This window comes from Meleagris gallopavo, chromosome 8 (assembly GCF_905368555.1).
Source record: "Meleagris gallopavo chromosome 8, MGAL_WU_HG_1.1, whole genome shotgun sequence".
Lineage (NCBI taxonomy): Eukaryota > Metazoa > Chordata > Aves > Galliformes > Phasianidae > Meleagris > Meleagris gallopavo.
Window position 1 is genome coordinate 17110391 of NC_139411.1, and position 22780 is coordinate 17133170.

General features: G+C 44.9%; 1 protein-coding gene across 11 annotated transcripts in view; it reads right to left on the reverse strand.

The window, feature by feature from the left end:
* The window catches only part of MARCHF8 (membrane associated ring-CH-type finger 8), an 82078-nt gene extending 60255 nt beyond the window's left edge, over positions 1–21823 (reverse strand). For 5 of the 11 annotated variants that reach the window (XM_085229085.1, XM_085229087.1, XM_085229081.1 and 2 more), the window contains exons 1-2: positions 21684–21779; positions 952–1130 (exon numbers count right to left, since the gene is read on the reverse strand). In XM_085229085.1, coding sequence (XP_085085211.1) covers positions 952–1047 — 96 coding nt within the window. In that variant the 5' untranslated portion in view covers positions 1048–1130; positions 21684–21779. Of the gene's footprint in view, positions 1–951; positions 1131–21424; positions 21560–21683 lie in introns of those variants that run through there. The other 6 variants (XM_085229086.1, XM_085229082.1, XM_010714448.4 and 3 more) reach the window with 4 other exon arrangements.
* Between the last annotated feature and the right edge of the window lie 957 nt (positions 21824–22780).

The following is a 22780-nucleotide window of genomic DNA, read 5'->3' on the forward strand; positions in this document are numbered from 1 at the left end:
GGACTACAATCCATTTTAAGCTTTAAATGAGATGAAGACTCCAAAAACATAACTATGAGACAATAGATTTTTTGCTGACAAACCACAAAATTATGTAGGCGCAGTCTAGTCAGATGGCGGGTGAAGGGCTAGTCTAAGCAGAATTTCCTAACACATCAGAAACAACTTTTTTTTTTTTTTCCAATCCTACCTGAAGTTAGTCTCAGTGAATCCCTCTCTATAACATGACAGTGCCTTTGCAGTCCCTTATATTTCAGGTGTGCCCAACCTGTAAGAGTGCTGCTCTGCATCTTCTGAGAATCTGACCACTGCTGAATACATGTTCCTAGTTCACAGAACAAGCCTGCCCTTGCAGTTGCTCCATAATGTGAGTGCTCTCTTGGACTGCTTTTATGCTAGAGTAAAGCTAAAAAACATGAAATGGTTTCTGTGGAACTTGCAGATAATGCAGCTTTAGCATAAACTAAAACATGATGCACACAAAGACCTTTTGGCTTGACCAGAGACACAGCCCAGCGTCTAAATAAGGTTGATACCCAAAGACCAGCCACATTATGTCCTTAATAATTATTTTTTAATCAGCCTATTAATTAAATTCTCTTAAGTTGAAATCATTAGATACTTCAGATATTTTTGCATTCCATTTCTCATTAGTACCAGAAGACCCCCCAAAATTTCACTCACACATTTGCTCCCAAGCAAATACAAGCCTTATCTTCAGGAAAATACACCTGCTACAACTTTCATGACAATGTATTTTGCAGCCATCTGCTTTGTAATGGCAAATATTAGACCGCTAATTAGAAATAATTAGGTTAACATTCATTTTCACTTAGAGCAGCAATCATGCAAGGAGTTGGGTCTTTGGATCAGAATCACATCTAATTTGGTAGCCCCTACCATTTTAACTTCAGATAACTTCCTGTGAAAATTGAATTTATCTGTCACTACCTGTTCTTCTTTTTCTTTGGTCTTGCTCCTGGAGACTCTGGAAGAGGTAACATCCTGAGCTGGAATGACAGAGATTTGATGCAGTGGCATGTTCATCACACCGCCTTGTTTGGTCCTATCACTTACAGGAAGGAGGCTTGAAGGCAGCACTCATTCAGTGCCATTGTCAGACCTTGCACCTAAAAAAAAAAAAGAAAAATAAAAAAGAAAAATAAAAAACCTATGAAGTATTTTGAAATGTAATTATTTCCAAAACTAAGCCATCAGTTAGACCAAGGTGCACTTCTTGCCTTCCCTCTGCTTTCTGAAAAAGAAAGAGTTCTGGTTGGGTGAAAAAAGACACAGGACTTTTCAAGAGCTACAGCCAGACAGGCCAGAGCGCAGTTTATGCAAAGAAATAAGTAAGTTATCAACAGTTTGGGAAGTGGTCCAACAGCAGGACAGAGGGCAGAGCATGTGCTTGAGACTGTGTGGGTACACAGGAGGAGGTGGATGAGCAGCTCTTCATGCTGAGCAGCAGGAGTGTGCTAGGTGCAGAGAGCAAGGCTGGTGCGGGGAGTTTCTTACACTGTCTCAGGTACAGTCCTCAGCCTAGCTGAGTGCTGTGTGTTTTTAACCACTGCATTTGGCTCCAATCATTAATCCAAAAGTGTACCAACAGTAGGAAAACACATCACGTGGGCTTTTCCTTTCTTAAGGCAACTGGAGAGTATTATAATCAAAATCCCTTGCTGGGAATCAGGAATTCACCAGGCTACACACACTTTATCCTCTGCATTATACATAGAAAAGACAGTAATAGACATAAATTAGCCAAATTTGGCAACTAATCTGAAAGACAGGCATAATTAGCCATACCTGCTATTAGATTAAAAGCTTTTTGAAACATGTACGCTTATAGGGCATTTAGTTGGAACATAACCTGTTGCAAATTAGACACAATCAATTGTGTTTAAGGAAAGGATTAGAGAGGAATTACCACAGCAGAGCCTAATTGGGGCAACTGCATTTTTCTTACATTTCCATAACATACCACCTTTTGATTTGTTTTTTTCATCTGCCACACAAAAAACAAGGACTAGCTAGATGTCCTATATGTTATACTACTTAACAATTTGGAAGTGGTATAACCCAGCACTGCATACTCCTAGCATAGACAGCATATATTGTTTTTTTTAATATTTAATTAATTGGAAGTTTTAAAGATAGGCCAAGTTTCCTAGGTTGATTACGCAAAAGATGCTGGTGTGGTCCTATTTCTACCAGGCTCCACAGGAGTGCTGCAGGATCTTTGACTGCTTTTGATTAAATAGGGAAAAAAAAAAAAACCTATCCCAAGACATTTTATGCAAGGAATGATGGCTCAGTATTCTCTTTCTACTGAGGGGGAAAAGAGTTGTTGGAGGTCATAAAGCATATCACCGGCAAAAACAAAACAAAAGGCAATGCTTTCTGCTTCCCAAGGATGCTGGCTGCCCGTTAGAGTGCTCAGCCAAATTCAAGAGTATTGCTGACACCTAGTCAGGATTTATATTACTTTCATCGATGCCAAGACAGCATACCATAAGGCAGCACCTCCATAACTTCTAGACATCACTGATCTTAAAAAAAACATCTGCAAGTATGAACAAGCAACAGCAAGGACACTTCCTTATTGAAGGACAGAGGCAAAATGGGACTTACCAGCACTACTGAAACGCAAGTCTATCACAAAGAAAAAGAACTCTGAACTTCTGCAAGTCCTCCACACCTATTTAGCTTCATCCTCTAAAGGAGCCAAGCTGTAAGTGCCAGAAGAGAGATAAGCATGGGCTGAGATAGGAATAACAAGCTGCAATAAACAAAGCAGGAATGAAAGGTATTTTCCAAGAAAACATAAATGAAATCCAGGGAGCGTCAAGCTCCAATGAAACTCTGTCAGGTAATATGTCCCGTGCTACTGCCAGCAATGGCTGAGCCAAGGGGCGTGGAGACAGAGCCCAGTCTGCAGCCCACAAAAAGGTTGTGGGCTTCCAGGCAAGGGTATTTTACTGCTGTAAGGAGAACAAGGAAAATTATTAGAAAACACAGCTAAATCCCTCTGATTCCAACAAACAAATCAGACCACTTTTTCTGCCGGTATTTTACGGACAGCACGTTAGAATTCTTTGAAATATATAATCCAATTAGATATTCAAAGATAATGTAAAATGGCCTTCCTCTGGTAGAGCAGCTGGGCAGACACTCAACAAAGCCTGCCTTTGTTCAAGAGCAGCTTAAGAAAAGCTCTAAACTTACCCCAGATGCCACACTGTATGCCTCCAGCTTAGAAGGATCCTAACAACTACACACTCAAGGCCTGCCAGTCCCAACCTGAAGCACCTTAGCTCCACAGCACTAATTAAAGGATAAAGTTACACGAGTCAACCATCTGCAGCGCCAAGCGCATACTGACAAGGATGCCAGAAAAGCAATGCCTCTTTGTAAAAAACTAAAAAACAAGCTCTGTGGGACTTTTTCCACAGCTGAATTAACACTGTGGGCTCCCGATCCATGGTGAAGAGTAGAGCACATGAGAATCATAGAATGGCTTAGGTTGGAAGGGACCTTGAGGATCCATCAAGCTCCAACCCCCTGCCACAGGCAGGGCTGCCGACCTCTATATCTAATACCAGGCTGCCCAGGGCCCCATCCAACCTGGCCTTGAACATCTCCATGGATGGGGAGAACAAAGATCTAAGAAAGCTTCAAACACATCAAACCAGGGGCCTGCCAGAAAGGTTTCCCAGTAGGCAGTGCTGAGGCAAGGGGACAGCTCTTACGTGCTCTCTTCTACTCAGGATTTGTAGTCATAAATCAGCGCATAGTTAGATGTGAAAGCCCTCTCTCATATAAAGTGAGCAATCTTATTGCCAAAGCATCTCTCCCCATTGACACAACACACCTTGGAGGCAGCAGATAGATAGGAGCTCAGCTTCCTCCTCCTTATGCAAGATTCAGTCTGTGAACCCCACACACAAGAGAAGCCCTGTGACCACTGGTGTGGATGCTGTTCCCTTGCGGAGGACTCCAGCTCCACTTTGCCTGGAAAGTTGATGCAATCATGGGATGGCAGAGAAGTGAGACAGAATGCATATGTGTGAACCAGATGCCACAAGCAGGGCAGTCATTTGCCTGTGAAGGATGAGGGATCCTCTTACCCTGCCCTCCTGGCTGCTCACATACTAGAGAAAAATACTTAAAGAAAACCCATACAGAGTTTGGGCATTTACCAAATGATAATGAGCTGAACCTGTTTTCATAGCTGGACCCTTCAGAGATTTCCAGCACAGGATTGCTCACCTGAAACCACATCAGCTGTAACATCAGACCAGAGTTATGTCAGAACCACGCAACCACAACAACACCAGCAAGATTCAGAGGGAATTAGACAAACTGTCTTTTACAGTACTCAAGGAGGAAAGGCAAATGTGTGACTGGGGCCTGGTGTTGGGGCATTCCCCTGAGCACTATGTCTCCTGACAGCAACAGAAAATTAGATTCCCTTGGGTCATCAGCATCGAGTACACAAGGGGGAACAACAGACATCAACAGATAAACTCACCACAGCAAAAGCAGCTGGGGGACTGTTTGCAATCCCATTTCCATCACCCACCCCACCAGGCCTCACTGAGGAAACTGGGACGCATGTCAGCCATGAGGGTAGCCTAACACTTGGTGAACTGCTGGGCTGCTCCACAAGATGTGCCACTGGAAGGGCCAAGGCACAGGAAGGCATGCTGCTGTCTCCACCTGCCACTCACTGCAGCTTTTCCGTCCACCACATGTTCCAAAATAAAGGTTAAACAAAGATTTAGATCTAGAGATGTAGTGGCACTGGGTGCAGACATAGACAGACACACCAAAAGGAAAGCATCCTGTGGATGTATGGATGTGCATGCACATGCTTTGCATTGCTCAGAGGAGGAGATAAAAGAGCCAAATATCTCAGCTGTTTTCCTATTTAAAGAATAGAGTCTCTGGATTATAAAAGAATCTGCCTTCGTGTGCGTGAAAGATAAACCTTGTAACCTGTGGCATAAGTAAGAGGATAACCGCTAACATGAGAACCGAAACAAATTTCACCTGTGAGTTATTCCTGTCTGCCTCGAGGTTTCTTACACTTCTCTTTGATTCCCTTAGTTCCCATTGATGACAGCAAGTCGTAACACATAGATCAATCTCCTGGGGGTCGTGCAAGTTAAAAATAAAGACACAGATCACTGCAGTCCAGATAATCCATTCACTGGAGTGCTATGCAATACCACGAATATCCTGAAGTGGAGTTGATGGAGTTGGTGGAGCTCAGGGCATGCACCAGCTGCAGGGTGGGAAGTGCTGCCCTTCAGGCTGGTAGAACGCTGCTGTGAGTGCCTGGAACTCCCCCCCTGCACAGCACAAAACCCAACCCAAACAGGAATAGAAACCTTCTGAAAAACATTATGCTGCTCAAAGATGGTGTACTGCTTATTTTCTCTAAGTGAGATTCAAAATAATTTATTAATGCTGCTTTGGAATCTGTTTTTCTGCTGGCAGCCTTAAGTCTCAAAAGTCCCATGAGCATAAAAATCTCTTTTGTGTATGTGTGTGCATGGGTGTGTTCAAATTTAGCAGAAGCACTCATGCAGTACTCAGCAAACCTCTGTGTGCACCTTACTTGCTTACCTGCCCTGACATTCAAACTGTCCGTGGCCTGTGCATACATCCTATGCTATTTTCTGTACACTACGTATTTCATATTTGCAAATGTCTCCAATCCTATTAGCTTGTGTAGGGACCAGTTTGAAGCTTTCATTTATTTTATTTTGAGCTTGCCAGGACTCCTCCCCTACTAATATAGCTTACATAATCCTTTTCTAGAGATGACAGATGTGCATTTTCAAAAAGAGGATCCTGCATCTGTGCTTCATTTTGTTTTACTGAAGCTTAATCAGTACTTTGTTAACAGCACTATTTAAGAGATGCCATCAAGTCTTACGCACTTCACATGCATTTGTTAACTTAACAAATCTAATCAAGAGAACTAAAATTGAGAATGGAGAGAATGACACTTCTTTCCCTACAGAACCTTTAGCATTTCAGGGTTAGTTCAATGCCATATCTGAAAAGAACTGTTGGACTTAGATCTTGCTCTACACAGATCTAATTGTGAATTATTGCTATTTACAGCTATGCCTATGTACATGTATCTTACAGTGTTTACTAACTCTGCTGCAACTTCTTACTTTATTATCTCAGTTCCTCCTTTCTTCCACCTGCAAGTGTACTAAAAATAATGTGCTTCAAGACAAAAATATTTTTCTTCTGATTTCTTTTTTAAAATCATGTTGTTACTTAACAGAAAAGTTAGAAAGGGGATAAGAGATTCTTTTGCATATTCCAGATGTTCCTTTAGAAGGCTTCTCAGGACACAGGAACATACAGCTGCAGATTACACACAGCACAAAGAAAGAAGGGTATCTGCCAGCTCTGACTGACTCCTCTCCAAATACAAATCTGATTGTTTCTACAAACATTTCTACATAATGGAACTAGACAAGAAAGCTGTTAAATTGCAGGATCAGTAAATAATGGTCCCAGAGCTCTTATTAATCCCTTCTCTTGTCTTCAGCAGAAGATGAGCATGATTTGCACCTCAGAAACAGAGGTTATTGCAGGGACAGTCTGTAACTGCAACAAGAAAAAAGATGCAGAGGTAAAGCTGAAGTTTCATTCTCCTTTCGCTGAGAACCCTTGAGGGTGAGGAGACTGAGAGGGCAACAGCCAGCACTGCTGTGCTCCAGGTCAGCAAGCGGTGCTCTCTGGATGGCTGCAGTTCACAGTCATTTGTACTGGGTGTGTCACTTCTTGTAGTGCCCAGGCTATCACCATGTCACCTCACCCCTTCGTGTTAAACACATCTTCCTGCCCCGAGGTGCTTCCCAACAGAACAGGTCTGGCACGTGGATCATGCAGCAATCTGCAAGTCTCCATGGCTCTGCTCCAGGCAGGATGCAGTATCACAGCACGCACAGAGCTTGCCTTGTTATCACTCCTGGCCACGATCCCCTTAACTCCCACACAGTAACCAGAAGTTGGCTTTCTGAAAAATTCACGTCCTCCTCCAGAGAAGACATCCCTCCCTCTGAATCAGCACTGAATCCACACTTCAGAGTGGAATCTGGTTCTTTTGATCACACGGCTCAAACTAATATTTTCGTTATTATAGGAATGATGACTTTCTTCTTCATAATATTCAGTCTGATAACAACATGTAACAGCACTACATGTATCCCTGCAGTTTTTGAAAAATACAAACACATATACAGACCAGTGAGAGAAGTCTGCGCCAAAATACAATGGCAAGTCTACCTGATGTAAGGCAACACCTATAACTTGTGATCATCTCCATTCTCTACTGCAATCACTTTGAGGTCCATGAAACTCAGTTCTGATACCCAGGGAATAATTGCCCTGTATCTTTATCTTCAAAATTAATAAAGACTATTAACACAAATGCATAAATTTACATATGGACAATGAAAGCCTGTGTTTCTCAAACAGTGTAAATATTTACAGCACAAGATAGTGAAGAAACAAAACAGTTTCATTATTGTTCAGTGAGGACATTGCTCACATTTTGTATTATACGTGGATAACAATGGTGTATTTCTAGGAAAATCCTATGCTACATCACTTATTTTCCAGTACATCAGAGGATAACATTTGTGAAAGCTATTTATGAACAACAGGCGCCTAAGCAACGTTTTTCACTATTGTTTAATTGCTGCTAGGCAAACCATTGCTCCTAAGCCAGAGTAAAAAGAACACAGTATTTACTAAACGATTTTGTATTTTGAAGAAGTATGAAATCATTGCCTCTTTGTCTCTGGGTGAATAAGAAATTTCCAAATTGGTGCACATAAGAATGTATTTCTTTTGAATGATTCATGAATTAAATCTCAGATAACTTTAGCCTGTAAATAAAGAGTTACAACATATCTTTACTCTGAAAATCTTAAAAATAAATCTAGATTTCTGTATCATTATGACACACTGTTAAGCTCCTTCTAAGGAAATAGCAAAAACTACATTCCTTAGAACTTGCACAAAGCAGAAATCAGAGAGCTCCAAACCAGGCTCTTCAAAAGCTCAAGTGTGAAGCAAAAAGGCCAATGTACTAAGCATTCTCTACTTGATTCTTCCACAAACTTGCATGATGCCACTAAGTTCTGTTTTCAACCACATTTTCCCACGTTTAGAAATAACCTGACCATCTGATGAAAAAATAGCTACCTGAAGTCATTTGCTTTCCCCTGAAGTTAAGAGAGTTAAACTGTAAATAAACCTTAAATCCAGGGGAATACCACATACAGGTTATTGAACTGCAACAGCTTTTAGTGAGATCTTTTTATTGGAAATGTAGACACCCTATGCCTGAACATTTTTCAGTCTTTTTCCATACTATTGCCTTCTCTATACATTTGCTAACATCAAACAAGAGCCTCCCTTTTCAGGGGGAGGACCAGCATTTGCCACCTGCACAAGAGCTCGTGCTCCAGGGTGGATAACAAGGATTCCACTGTCCCCACATGCATAAGTGCTCACCTTTTCTTCCCTTAAATATCAGCAGTAAAGAGGTGTCCTCACGAACTTGGGTTCAGGAAGTCAAAGCATTAAAGTTCTTCACTTGACCCCTCTGTTAATTGGAAGGGTAATAGTACTTCCTCTTGCCCACTTTCCATCTGCTTCACACACACATAACTTCTGTGGTTGCTGGCACTGCTCCTTACTGTAGCAATAAACTGTATCTTGTAACACCACGATCCCAGGCACTGCATTAAGACCAGTGATAACAGCAGGACAGATGTTAATCACTCCCCAGGTTCACACCTGCATAGTCACCATCACCAGATTCTTGATTTGACAGAGCTGCCAGAGAAACAAATATGGCATTTCTCATCAATTCCAATATAACAGTTGTGCTATATTTAGGTTACATACAAGGCCTTTTACAGTGAGGGTGGTGAGGCACTGAACAGGTTACCCAGACTTGTGGTGCATGCCCCATCCCTGGGGACTTTCAAGATGAGGCTGGATCAGGCCCAGGCCAACTGGATCAAGCTGTGGATGTCCCTGTTCATTGCAGGTGAGCTGGACTAGATGATCTTTAAAGGTCCCTTCTATAATTCTGTAAGAACCCCTGTGTAACAGCATTATCATTAAATAGCAAAGCTGTGTAAAGCCTACAGAGAGACTCCAGTTCCGAACAGAGTTAATTTCCCTCCAGCAGCAGAACAAGACGGTCTCTTCCAGCTGCAACCTCGACACAGTGCATACAGTGACATTAAAAAGGCTGCATGTTCTCTTCTTATCTCAAGTATCCCTGGTGCAGTTTAAAGACCAGGCAGCCAATTTCAGTGGGCTGACAAACAGCCAGCCTTCCCATGCCCCAGCTCCCCATGCAACACAGGGCTGACACCAACACGTACTGGCAGCACTGAAGCGTCAGCAAAAACAGTTTCCTTTCATTAGCCAGTTATTTCATGCAAGTGTGCTGCAAGGCGTGTGTCAAGTCTGCGTGTCCTCCCCCACAGCCCCACTCTGCCACCAGAAAAGAAGGAGCTGGCATCACTGAGCCCCCAGACAAGGCACTCCTTACCACGATTTATAAAAGCCCATTCATCCACCCTGTACCTAAAATAGCCTCTTGATGCAATCATGAGCTCAATACACGACTGTGGATTCCTTTCTTACACTTACAAGAAACCAAGTGTCCACTGGTTACTTCCTCACCCTCTGCCCTTATTCTTTGTTCTGCAATCAAGTGTTGACCCTTTCTGTCCCATTCCATATTAGACCTTGTACTTCTTCAAACAAACATCTTAAAAGGAATTTGGAGAAATTATGAAACTTCACCTATGCACTTACATGCTCTGTATGCAATCTTATGAAAAATGTACTGCAGCTGTCTATCACCTGCATTACAGTAGGATTTCTAAAGCCTGTGAACTACAGGCAGCTGCAGAAAGCTGCAAAGACTAAGCCTAGTGTCTAGGTAAACAGAAACGATACATGTTTGTAAGAACGACACAGATTTGTTTCTTGCAGCTTGGGTGACTCACAACACTCCACCGCTCTTCCACTTCTTGTTTTTCCTCCAGAAAATGCTCAAAGCAATTTTCAGGTGTCTAGGCCATTAGAGAGCAATGGGTTGTCACACAAAACAAGATTACTATCAACTTCCTTCTGAGCCAGGCCAGTGAGAGTTCCTGGGTATATGCATAGGGCAAGTAAAGTCGATATGGGAAGTTGTCCATACAGAGAAAAGTTTAAAATAAATTCAAGATTGTGACCACATCACCAATATCAATTGACATGTCACATCTTCCAATCTTATCACATTTAGAAGTGGCTTTTCTGTCTTCTTCCCTAATGGATGTGCTTTCCTTTAAATTAGTTTAGACAGGAGCCAGCGCGACGAGCCAAGTGTGCTGAATAAGGCCTATGAAATTCTGGTGCACACGAGCAGTATTTTAAAATCTGAAACATTCATGAGGACAGAAACTAGAATGAACAGCAGTTTCTATCAGGTATTTGTTGAAATGTTGAGTGGAAGGCAAGAAGAAAAAGGTCATTTTTTAAGCTGAAATTTCATTAATTCTGGAAGAAAGTATACTGTTGGAAAGAGGGGAGCATTGAGCTTGATGAGGTCAAACAAAGAGTAGGTAAAATATTACTGCAGAATCATAATACAAATGTCTTCTGAAATAGCATAATAGAGAAATAAGGGCATATTTCTTTATCAATCAGCTTAAAATGACACAAAAAAAAAAAAAAGAAAGAAGGAAACTGCTCTATTCCAAGGGCAACAGATGATGCCAGACAATGAAGACAAAATCCCCTGTTTTCTGCTCACTGAAGACAGTTGGTATGTCCATCCCAGAGACAGTCCCATCTTCGGTATGAGTTGCCCAGTGCTGGCTGGACAACAGCACTAAGACTTCCATGCAGTACCTAAAGATGAAGAATATGGACTCTGACAATTTCAGAAATGACGGAACCCACATTTATGATTTCTCTTTGGAGAACCCAACCTTTTCCCTTCAGTCTCTGGGTGCCAGAGGAAGCATCTCAGACACTGTCCCCTCTGTGTCATAAGTGACCCGGTGCCTCACACACTTCTGCACTACTTGCGCTCTCTGTGAAAGAGGCATGAAACCTCAGTCCTGCAGGGAGTCACACTCATGTTTACAGGGTCAGATGCTATTTACTGAATAGCAGCAGCTGGCAATGGCAAAAATTCCTCTTTTGCAAGCTTCCTTTGCCATCCTCTGTCAAAGAAGTAACTTGGTGCAATCTCACACCCCCTGCATTTTCTGCAAAGCTAACAGAAATGTCACACTTCAGCAAGGTCAGCTCAGCTCTCACTGCACCACTACAGAGGATAGCACCTCGCTAACTTAGAAACTAAAAAGGCTGTAAGTAAAAAAGCTATAATTAAGCAAAGACCAACCTTATGAGATGCCACATAACAGCTGAAAAGTCTCCTTTTTCTTGCTGCCAAAACACACTGTTTCTACTGTAAAACCAGGCAGCTGCCATTATAGCACTAAACCAGCGCTACTGAACAGTTTGAAGCAGGAAACAAAAAGCATGCCACAGACATACAGTGTGGAAGGGTTTGTTTGCACAGTCAGTGTTTCAGGAACAACAAAGAATTTTCTCTAGGACAACATACCAAGGAGGGTGAAAAAAGGCTGACAAAACAGCATCCTACAGCATCTGTCGGGGAAAAGATTCAGCAGGAGCTCAGGACAAAGCCAGTGTCATCACTCTGAGCTAGTCTCTGCCCAGAATGCTCCCTCCAAACACCAACTGTCCTAACTGGCAAACCAGAGATTTCACTTCAATCTCTGATCTAGCCCTCTCTGCAGATTATAAATTAGAATACTTCTCCAATTAGAGATCAACGGTGGAATTAGAAGGTGGGTTATTTTTAGCAGCCGTCTGATTGAGCCAGTGCCACCGAGTTATAAGTGAGTCACTGCCTTTCTTAGAACTACATTTTAGGCACCAACTTCCAATGCAACATTTAGTATCTCTTCAAAAGCCATCATCTATCAGTCATCTTTGCTGGGAACAGAGAAGAGGGAAAGCAGCTATCACTCAGCCCAGAAGAGACTTCTTAAGAGCTGCAGGATTCTCGCACAAAGCCTAGAAGGAATTGCAAGGGGGAGATAAAGATGTCTAGGAAAGGCACAGCTATCTTCACACAGCAGCAAAGGCAGCTACATGCTGAGCAACCTGTCCCTCTGACAGCTGCCACACTGCAGTGGCATATTCTAAACACAGTGACTCAGTAGGCCCAGCAGCAGCACATCACACTGTGTCTTTGCTCACCAGGCTAAAGCATGACTTGGCCTCCCAGTGATTTTCTTCTCTTTTTTTTTTTTTTTTTTTTTTTTGGCACGTTCCAGTAAAGGAAGAAGAAAGAACACATAAAGGGCTCCGCTCAGAAGCTCACCAGCTCTGCCCTGGCTCTCAGGGGCCGCTGAGGGCAAACCATGCATGGGAGAAGCTGGCCTGTACCTCTGCATGTCCATGGTCTGGCCTCAGTGGGATGTGATGCACTGTCATGCTGCTTTCCATTCCCCTCCTCTGCTGACACAAACCACTTTCAGACTTGAAACTCAATGGCTTCCTCATCTTATTAAATTCCCTATTGTGACTCAGATGTCTCTTTTGTACATTAGTTAGATTACATCAATCACAAGGAGTGCCCATGAGGTTCACAGGGTATGGCTCAAGGAAGGACAGACAGAGTTGGATGATCAGGTTGGAGTTTCCTTCCCTTCTTTGCAGAAGAAATAATGTCAATTACAACCAAGTGAGCAGGGATAAATATATCTCTCACAGGGTCTTGGGGAAAGCATGATAATACTAAAGTACCAAGGTACAACTGGCAAACACACCTTCCCTGAACAAAGCGACTGCTCTGCAGCCTCCCACAAGCCCTGAAGCAGGCACAGTCTGGTGAGAGAGGCTCTGCCAGGCCCATGAGGGACTCAAGCTTACATATGGCAGCTATGGAAGATCTGAAAAGTCATCTGGCAGGAGCCAACCAGCAAGATGCCTCCTGGCTCACCAAGTGCAAGTGAAACACCCATAACAACACACAGTGTGAAAATGCAGATGGAAAAAGTTCCCAGTGGGCATTCAGAGATGGTGTGTGTCCCAGGTGACAAGTAGAACTCAACTACACAGAGAAAGCAGGCAACCATAATAAATGTCTAACACAACAAGAGACCACAGTCAAGAGACACATGCATGATGGATGCTCCTGTGTAAAAAACTGGTCCTGACTGTTTCCTTGTGCTCAGACTCTCAATCAGCTGAACTGCACAATGCTGTGCTTGCTTCTTGTCAGGGTATCACTGAATGCAGATTTCTTATTCCTTTCTCTTAATGCTGTCCTTGGAGAAGCTGATACCAACACCACTGGTGAACAAAAGCCTATGCCTGGTGCAGATACAAGTGTCTTAGGGTCCCCAAAACACCACACGCTGACCATGGGAGACTCAGATCCCAGGAAGAAGAAAACCAACAAAAGACTACACAGCATACATCAGACCAACCCACGTTGTACCATGAGCATCTGAGAAGTGCTACTGAGGAGTAAAAAGCAAGAGGCACTTAGGCAACCCTGGTACACGGCATAGAGCTCTGGCAGGGCCGACTCCTGCTGCTTTGAACACGGAGCTTTGAAGATGCGGCTCTAGTCTTTCACTCGCACACTGTCTGCTTAGAAGCAAAGCCATGTACCTCTTCTTAAAAAAGTAACTGGATGGATCATGAAAGGTGAAAGAAGAATAATTATGAACTTCCAGTCGTTTGATAAATACAACAGGGTCTTGCAAACCTCACTTGCTCAGAAATTTGTCTGGAAAACACCACACTGCAGTTCTTCCCTCTCAGAAAGATATGTAAAAAAGCATCTCACCTCTAAAATGCCTAAGAGCTGCAGAGCTCTTCAGGTGTAGCAGAGCATGGCTCTTTCTCACCCACCTGCCAAAGCATATAGCAGCTTGTACAGAACAACACAGGGCCCATTCAAGCCTTGCAGTTTTATAAGGAAAGCAACTTGGTGAATGTTTTCACAACATTTGAAAGACTTAACTCCAGGGGTCTTGCTCAGAGGTTATCCTCTCCTTTCAGGTCTGAGCATAGAACAAAGGGTACAAAATAGCTGACCATCACTGTTATGTGAATCACAGAAATAAAACACATTCTCATGCAAAGAAACTGCTGAACAGCAACTGCATAGTGCTTTTACACCCCAAAGCAGAGATATTTCAACAACACAGCCTTAACCACTGCATAAGAACACCAATCCTGTCAGAAGGCTGAAATCTGATCTCTTTTATTGGTTTCTGCTTTGTTAAGAGCAAAGTTAAACTTCCCTTCAAATTTTTTAATCAAACATGCTTCTTTTTTCTTGTTACCTCTCAAGATCAAGCCAGCCTGACAAGCCTCCTGTAATTTTACAACTGAACCTCTCCTCCTTCCACCCCCTTATGTTATCAAACATTAATTTTGTGAAGAGGCTGCTGCACAGCGCCAATTCTAATTCAGCAGCAATTCTTAAGCTTTTCCCCCAAGCTTTCAAAATACCTCGCAAAGAAAGCCAGCTATCCAACGGGCAGAAGGATTGGCACGCTGATAGCTTGCACTCTGGTGTCCTGTGGTTGCAGCATGCCAAGTGTCAACCACTCACGTGGACTGTCTTGTGTCTCAGAAAGTGCTATCTCGGTGAGCTTCTGTGCAGTGAGGCTGCAGCCTTTGGCCGTGACATTGCAGCTTACTTTCCCTTCCTCCTGTGACGCCTGCTGTTTCGGCAAATATCTGACGTTTGGCCATCAGGTTCAGGAGTTACTAGCAGTGTGATTGCATAAGCACATTTCCTGCCGAGAAGTGGGCTAAAAAACAGTCATTAAAAAAACCCCAAGAGCATTACAATAGGTGGGCCAGATGATACCTGAGCTGGCAGAGATGTACGGTAGGCAAGGTGAGGTGGCCTGAACCAGAAAATACAGGCTGAAAGCAGGAACAAGACTCAGATTTCCTGTCTCTTGCAACAAACCCTTAGCTGAAGTGAACTTCCTTCTTCCCTAGAGAGCTGTGCAGACTTATGTTCTCTTTGCAGCAAGACACCATTTAGTTGTGCATGCATTTATGCTGCTTGGAACAATAAAATCCTCTCTCTGAGAGTTTCTTTTCAGTATCAAAGATCAGCAGTTCCTCTGTAATTTTGTAGTCTACTTGTTTTATTATATATCATATATGTGTATGAATGCACATACGTATATACACACTTCTTACACTGACACAGTTTGAATATAAATGACTGGTTACGGACAGAGCTAGAGGAGAACCACTGACAGCAAGTGTCCTTTCTAGTCCTGGCACCTCCAGCTGAGATTTGGCAAGCAGGCTCTATATGAAAATGACCCCGAAGCTATGATGATGATAATCACACTCAAATGACAACACTTCGGATGCAGATCTACAGGGAAAACTCATTTCACTGAACAGAAAGGAAGGAAAAAATCAAAAACTTCTGATCACCCTCCAAGGCTGTTCCCACGTATATTCTGTACTGTTATCACGTACTGTAAACTACATCCTCATGCTCCTCACATTGTTCTGAAAGTCAGACTTTACTGGGCTCACTAAGAACAGAAAAGCCACTGCCAACTTTCACTTTCTATCTACCATAACAGAGTTCATCAAGCTGTTCAGTCTAAGTCCCTTAAGAGCAGTCCGCTGAAGGCAACCATGAGAGAGAAAGGCACAAAATGACACTCAGAAGGGCAAGATGAGGCATCTGCAAGAACCCCATGTTATAACATGGCCCATGATATGAAAGCACAGCAGAGCCCTACAGTGCTTCATGACTTCATGTTCCACTCCATCCATCCATCTTCCCATATTATGTAATACAAATATGCCACATTTTTCATTAGCCTTCCTCTTCTGACCGATGCATTTGCAGTTACAAGAGATTATAACAAGGATTGGCCTAATAGTGAATCATCCTCAATAGCACACTGTGCTTTTACAACTAGAAATAGAGGGATCAGAGAGATTAACCCTCTGTCCTGGATGACACAAGGAGCCAGTGGCAGTGAAAGCAAATATAAACAGTCACAGGAGGTCCTTCGTCCCGCAGCCCCCTGGGCTTTGAAGGAGATGCTGTCAGCAGGAGAGGCTTTACGAAGTCATTGGGAATGACATTAAAGAAAGGAATTCATGCAGCTATCAGAAGAGACACTCTCATTAACAGTCCATGTGACATCACCTGCCCACAGGAAGGTAGAGGCCAGGTTCACACCCACTACCACGTGAAGCTCTCTATTACAGTAAGAGTTGTCTGAACATTTCCTCAGAGTTTAATTAGTGATATAAAGCAATTTGTACATGGGGAACCTGTTGCTTCCTGTTCTACTGATATTATTCAGATGGCCCTCTAAAGGCAAAATTCTTCTGTCAAAAAGTAGACCCGTCAAGAAGGGAATACAGTGATGTGTGGATCCCCACTACCACACCTGTGTACAATCCTGGGTAACAGGAGACTGGAACCCAAAACCCAGCTCTGAATAGCAGCACGTTCCCATTCTCAAGCTGCACTGATGGCACAGAGCTATTAGCAGCGAGTGAGTCAGAGTGACAAATTATTCTGGTCATTAGAACCAGCAAATCAGACCCAGGGGAAGACTATCTGTCTGTTAAGAATTGCCATCCTTATTCCTACAGATGCTCTTCCCCTCTGTACACACAATAAAGCAGAACTGAAAAGCTTGTTGAAAACGAAGTAGGTGAGAAGAAGAGAAGCTACAAGTATTGGCTTGCTTTTCTAAAAAGTAGCAACATTGTGTGTAACCTTGTATCCACATACACACTTCTGGTCTGTCACCCTGGTTCCTTCTGTCCTTCCTCCTTTCCTCTCCGTGCCTTATCTAACTGACCTCCTTGATTCAAAGAGAAGTGGTTCCTGACCTACGTTCAGAACAGGGCACAAGGCAAACTACCTGCTCAGGGAAAAACAGCTGGGAATGTTTTGTTCCTCGAAACAAACCTCTTATCCTTTGCAGTGTGCAAACTGAGGATCTTAGCGAAGCCACAGCCAGTGCTGGGGGGAAAGCTGCCCTCTGCAGTTCTCAGTCATCTGTTAAATGAGATTCCTAAATTCAATGCCTCTTTTATCAAAAAGAAAACTGGCACAGCTGTCCATGAGCAGCCCCACCTGCATGCTGGGCTGCTGACATGCATCTGCCCTCCTGGTGCCCTTTAAGGACAGAAACTTTGGGGGCAGTTATCAAGGCATTCAGAAGTGAAACACAGAGGTTATCCACCACAATATACACAATCTTTATGTTCTGTATCAATTCCGGCTGATTGCTCTGCAAGGTTTAAAACTGAGATCCTTTAATGCTGTGAAGTGCTCATCTTAATAGTTGACTGTGCATCTCATTTCATGAAGAAAAAAAAAAAAGTAGGAAAATCTCAGCCACAGTTTCTAGAATCTGTTAATAATTTGTGACCTAGCAGACCTGGCATCAGAAATTCCAACACTGCTTTCAATCAGCTGTGACATTCTGTCAGGTCTCTGGCTGAATTCAAGATGTGCTGCCAATCTCCCTTACCTGTCTGGAGGTCTCTCAGGCAAACTCCAGAAAGGAATCTATTTTAGAAGACAAGCAGTTGAACAGCCATTTGCATGCATCTTTCCCCGGCAGCAGCCCAACTTTGCTGGCCAGCTGGGCACAGAGGGAAGGCCAGCATTCCCCATTCTCTGGGGAAAGAAACTGCAAGCACTGGAAACTCTTGATGGTTGAGATCTCTGTGGCTGTTTGTGAACTGCCTGGTGATTAATTACATTTAAGAATAACATGGCTCTTAAAGTCTATTGTTAATTGCATTGAACAGCTGAAAAACAAACAAAACAAAATCAAAACAACCAAAAAAAAAAAACAAAACCACCCAATGCTTGCAAAGACTTTGCAAGGGCATCTCATCCACTTACCTACCCCAGAATCAATAAACACAATGTAATCTGTTAAGTGGTTTTTCAGTGCTTCACAGGAATGCAGTTACGTGTTAACATTCCTTGACAAAAGACCTGTAAAAGTATCGTGGTAAGCACTAAAGGAGAATCTTCCTTGGAAATGAGTTCTTTGGCCAAGTGGTCTTCTCAGGAAAGGCCAAAGGACAGAAATGGTAACACTGGCCCTGATGCAGTAAAGAAGCAAAAATCTGCAGGTGCAGAACTTCACTACCAGCAAAACTCACCCAGCAAGTCTAACACAAGCTTTGCCACGCTGTGTAGGCTGCCACCAGACCACAGAACATCCTGAGTTGAAAGGGACCCAGAAGGACCATTGAGTCTGACTACAGACCTCTGAGGCCAACACACAAGTCAGTAAAACAGAAGTCACAGTAAGCTCTGCACAGCTTCCATGAGCACGTCTGTTTCCTTATTTCACTACAGAAATTCCTTTGCTGAATTAGATGTGTGGTTTATGTGGTTTGCTTGTGCTGTTCCTGCAGCAGCTCGCACTACATCTTTCAGAAATGAAAGCAGCAGAGCAGACAGTAACACCACAGCTTGTTCCCCAGGAAAATTCCCCCTCTAATACCTCATGGCCTCGACTTGATATTTTTCCAGAATTTTAGTTTTCCATTCTTTAGAGCTTTCTACAGCTTTGCTAATCACTATTTATACACACAAATGTGGTGGGTTAAGTTAATTTAGTATATCCTGAAGTGACAAAAATGCCATTTTCCATAGAAGTGACCACAAACTTAACACACATTATTTTAAAAAAACCTTGCCTGACCAAGTCTTACTCTGAAAAACCTTATGTTGCCTGGAGCACCCTACCCTATTAGACAAATTAATATCCCATTTGTTTTAGACACAAGGGAGGAAGCAGTGGGTGTGAAATCCAAATGAGAGCAATCACTTGGAATTACAGGAACTTCCTTATTATCCAGTACGCAAACCCATGAGAGCATGAGAAAACAGCTATCCAGGAACAGATAGCACCTCCGGGTCCTACGAACCAATCAAATAAAACACAGGGCCAGAGATGACCTATTTTCCTAAGCAGTGTTTCAAAAGAGGATGAGCAGTTCAAGGGTCTCAGAGGCCAGAGCAGCCATAATTAAGAAAACAAGACAGTATTTCCACAAGGGGATTTGGCTGAATTTGCTGAGTGTCTTACATTCTGCTTTGCTGCTTGCAGAAGTTCTGGATGGCCAAACCTTTCTATGCAAACTGTGATTAAAGTTTTGGGGGTCAGTTTTCAGAGACACAGATGATATTAACTTTCTCTGAAATCTGATGGAATTTGGGCATTTGAACCATTTCCTATGCATTTCTTTAGAACGTACTAGTAAAACACACCACGCATTTTGGAATGTACAGCAAGAATCAGGTGAAAAAAAGCAGAAGAGACTTTTCCTAAAAGGTGCCATGACAAAAACGCAGTGCACTTGAAACAACAGCTCTCCACCTACAAATAAGTTATACTTCTTCCTGCCTCTCTTCCACCTCTCTCTGCAGCAGAGGGGAAGTGCCTCCCCATCTTGCCAACTGCATCCAAACTCCTGCAGAATGCTGAGCTCTGCCACAAGCAGACAGCACAAATGGCACCCAGGTTCCTTCAAGCTCTGCCCATCACAGCCTATTCATTTGGCAAAGGAGCTCAGCAACCACCTCTTACAGAATAGTCATGAGACACTTCTACAGGACCAAGAGCTCCTTATACAAGACTTACACAAAACAAAATAAAAATCACAAATAAAGAATGGTACAGTCATTCCTGTCTGCACATCTCCAACAGCCATTTACGAAGCTGGCTATCAGTCACCTCAGGGCTGACTGCTTTTGACAGCTACGATGGGAAAGATTAAGAGCAGAAGACTCATTTTCCTCATGCTTCAGAAATTGTAAGGAGAACTGCCACTCCTCCCCTGGTCAGTACTATTGGAAGTGGCCATGTCCTGCACCAATCTGCTTCCTCCATTAATAACAGTGCTTGGAACAGCAGTAAGGAAACCAGGCTGGCAGAGAAGAGAGTTTGGCGTGCTGCCAAAGCAGGTGCTGACAGCCTCAGCAGATGGACTCTTTTCACCGTTGGACATGGGAGAGTTGCCTGTCCAAAGGCTTAGACTGCAATAATAGAAATTAAAAATCCCTCATCCTGTAGGAAGCAGTATTTCCTTATGACACTTCAGACTGGGCTAAATCAGCCAGGGGACAGGTGGATTTCCTAGTGCTAGAATGGTAACTGCTTCATTTGGCTACCTCCACCAGCCCTGACAGAGGCTGAGTTATGAAAAACGTTACAGCTTTTATTCCAACCTATCAGCCCATAATAGAAACCTGGCCCTTTCCCACCAGCTTACCTCTATGAGCACACCTGCTGACTAGAGCTAGCAGAAAGTCAAGTTAAAGAAGCATCCCTAAACACCACCGCCACAACAAACAACTAGCAAATTCTGAACTTTTTTAGGTTCCCATCAGATGTAACCAAAGTTACACAAGTTCCCCAGTGAAAAGACAGTCGCTCAGTCTTCATTAGTCCTATCAGTCTCAGCAGCTGCAGCACCGTGACATCCAGGGAAGGTCTGGCTCTGACAGCACAGTGCCAGGCTTGCTCCGGGCAGCCTGGCACCAACAGCTGGGTCACAGCTCCCGGCATTCCACAGCAGGCACACACCCTTAAGCCAGGACCCTTGGTGTTCCCAGCTGTCCCGCTCCAGATGCGAGCTCAGCACAACACAACACATCAATAGGAATTCACAGTCATTGACAGGTATCAAAGGAAACAAGATAGGCTTGATAAATAAGCATTTTTCAAAGAATCCGTGGCAAGTTCAACCCGTCTGGCCTGACGCTACTCAAACTAAAGGCAGACGTTCTCAAAGCGAGCTGCTGTTGCTGCCAGAGCAGCTCCCTACCGAGCTATTGCAGCGGGGTTGCTGCAAGCTGGCTCTGCTCAGGGGCACACGCACTCTGCCCGTTCCAAAGGCGGTGCCGCTTGCTTCTCACACTGCAGCCCGAAGCTCGGCTTCGTACGTTCTGCTTTTAGCCTGAATCGCACTGCCGGTGTGCTGAAGTTAGAGTTACGCTCGAGAACAACCCGAGGAGTACTTTATCTGCTCCCAGCTCCTGGAGGCACGAAAGAATTCGGGCTATTTCCCCGCCTGTCACTCAGCCGCACGGCTCCGTACGGTCGGGTTACGACAGCACACCTTGCGTAAAGTTTTCACTCCGATCACCTCCATTCCACATCGCTACCCGAACGCAAATTCGCGTCCTCTCCCGAAACAAACGCAGGGCAAAACCAGCGCCTCTCCCACCCAGCCGATCGGCTCTCCTTTCCTCTCGAGCGCCGTTAATACCTACAGCGCCAACGCGCCGCGAGACGAGGTCAGGCAGAGCAGACAAAGCCGGCGGCAGCGGGGAAAGCCTCTTACGGCCGCACCTGGAGCCGCTCCCGGCAGCGCCCCGCACCGAGGGCCGCTCGGCGGCCGCCGCCTGTTGCTCGCCGCCACCTGCGGGCGGAGGGCGCTGCCGCGGGGCCGCGGTGCCCGCGGGCGTGGGACGAGCGGCCCGGCCCCCCCCCGCGCCGGAACCCCGCGGTCGGGGCGGCGGCCGAACCTACCTTGGTGCCCCGCGCAGGGCCCGGGCCGGCGGCTCCTCCTCCGGCTGCGGCGGCGACTGCTGTTGCTGCCCATGCCCGGGCCGGCAGGCGGCGAGCCGCGGCTCCGACGGGCCGGGACCGGCCGGGCTCCCGCGGGGCTGGGGCAGCCCCGGCTCCCTCGCCCGCTGTTTACGGCGGTTCCGCGGCCGGCCGGGCTGCCCGTCACCGCTCCGCCCCGCCCCGGCCCGCCCCCGCCGCCATGGCCCGGAGGAGGACGGGGAAGCGGGGGGGAAGGGGTGCTCCGCTCAGCGCCCGCGGGCGGGGGTCGCCTCACGACTCCGAGCGGGGCTGCCCGGCACCTGTCTGCGGCAGCGCGGAGAACCGCCGCGGGAGCGAGGGCGGAGCGGAGCCGGGAGGCCGAGGGCAGCGGGGCGACGACGGCAGCTATTTTATACTTCTGTTGTGTGCGTTTCGTCATTTCTTCCTGGAGACAGAAGCGGATAACGAACGTCTGCTTGTTATATGCTGGAACAGGTGAACGACGCGTAGAAAAAAAGTAAAATGAGGGTTTTGCGATGAAGTGCTGAGGGACGGATCTTTTCTGCCCAGGCTTAGTGGGAGTAAATGAAAATGTGAACAAGGCAGCAGCGGTGCCCCTGATCCAGTGAAGACCCACCGGACAGCAAACAAGAGCACCTGACACCATACACGAGTTCATTCCCTGAATCTGGTCAAAGTTTTTCATCTGTCTGCACTTGTTCACATCTAATCTACAGGGCTCCAGAGAGACAACACTTACCCTTAGAGTACAGTGAGAAGGTGTACAAAGTGAGCAGGGCAGCCCCTTCCGATGCCGAGCACAACCACCCCCCAACACAACACGTGTGCTGCAGTGGGCTTTCAGGCCCAGAGGTGCTGGGCTGACGTCGCCACTGTCTCAGCTTTAGGGCCAGCACCCCATGCAGTGGAGGAGCAAGACGCTCCACCTACAGAGCACACAGTGCATTGTCCTGAGAGGAGTGCCTGCAACTCCTGTTCAGTCCTATGCAGACAGAAGTAAGAAGGCAGACCTAGCTTACATCGCCTTAGAAGACAGGGATGTTTCTGTGTGATGATAA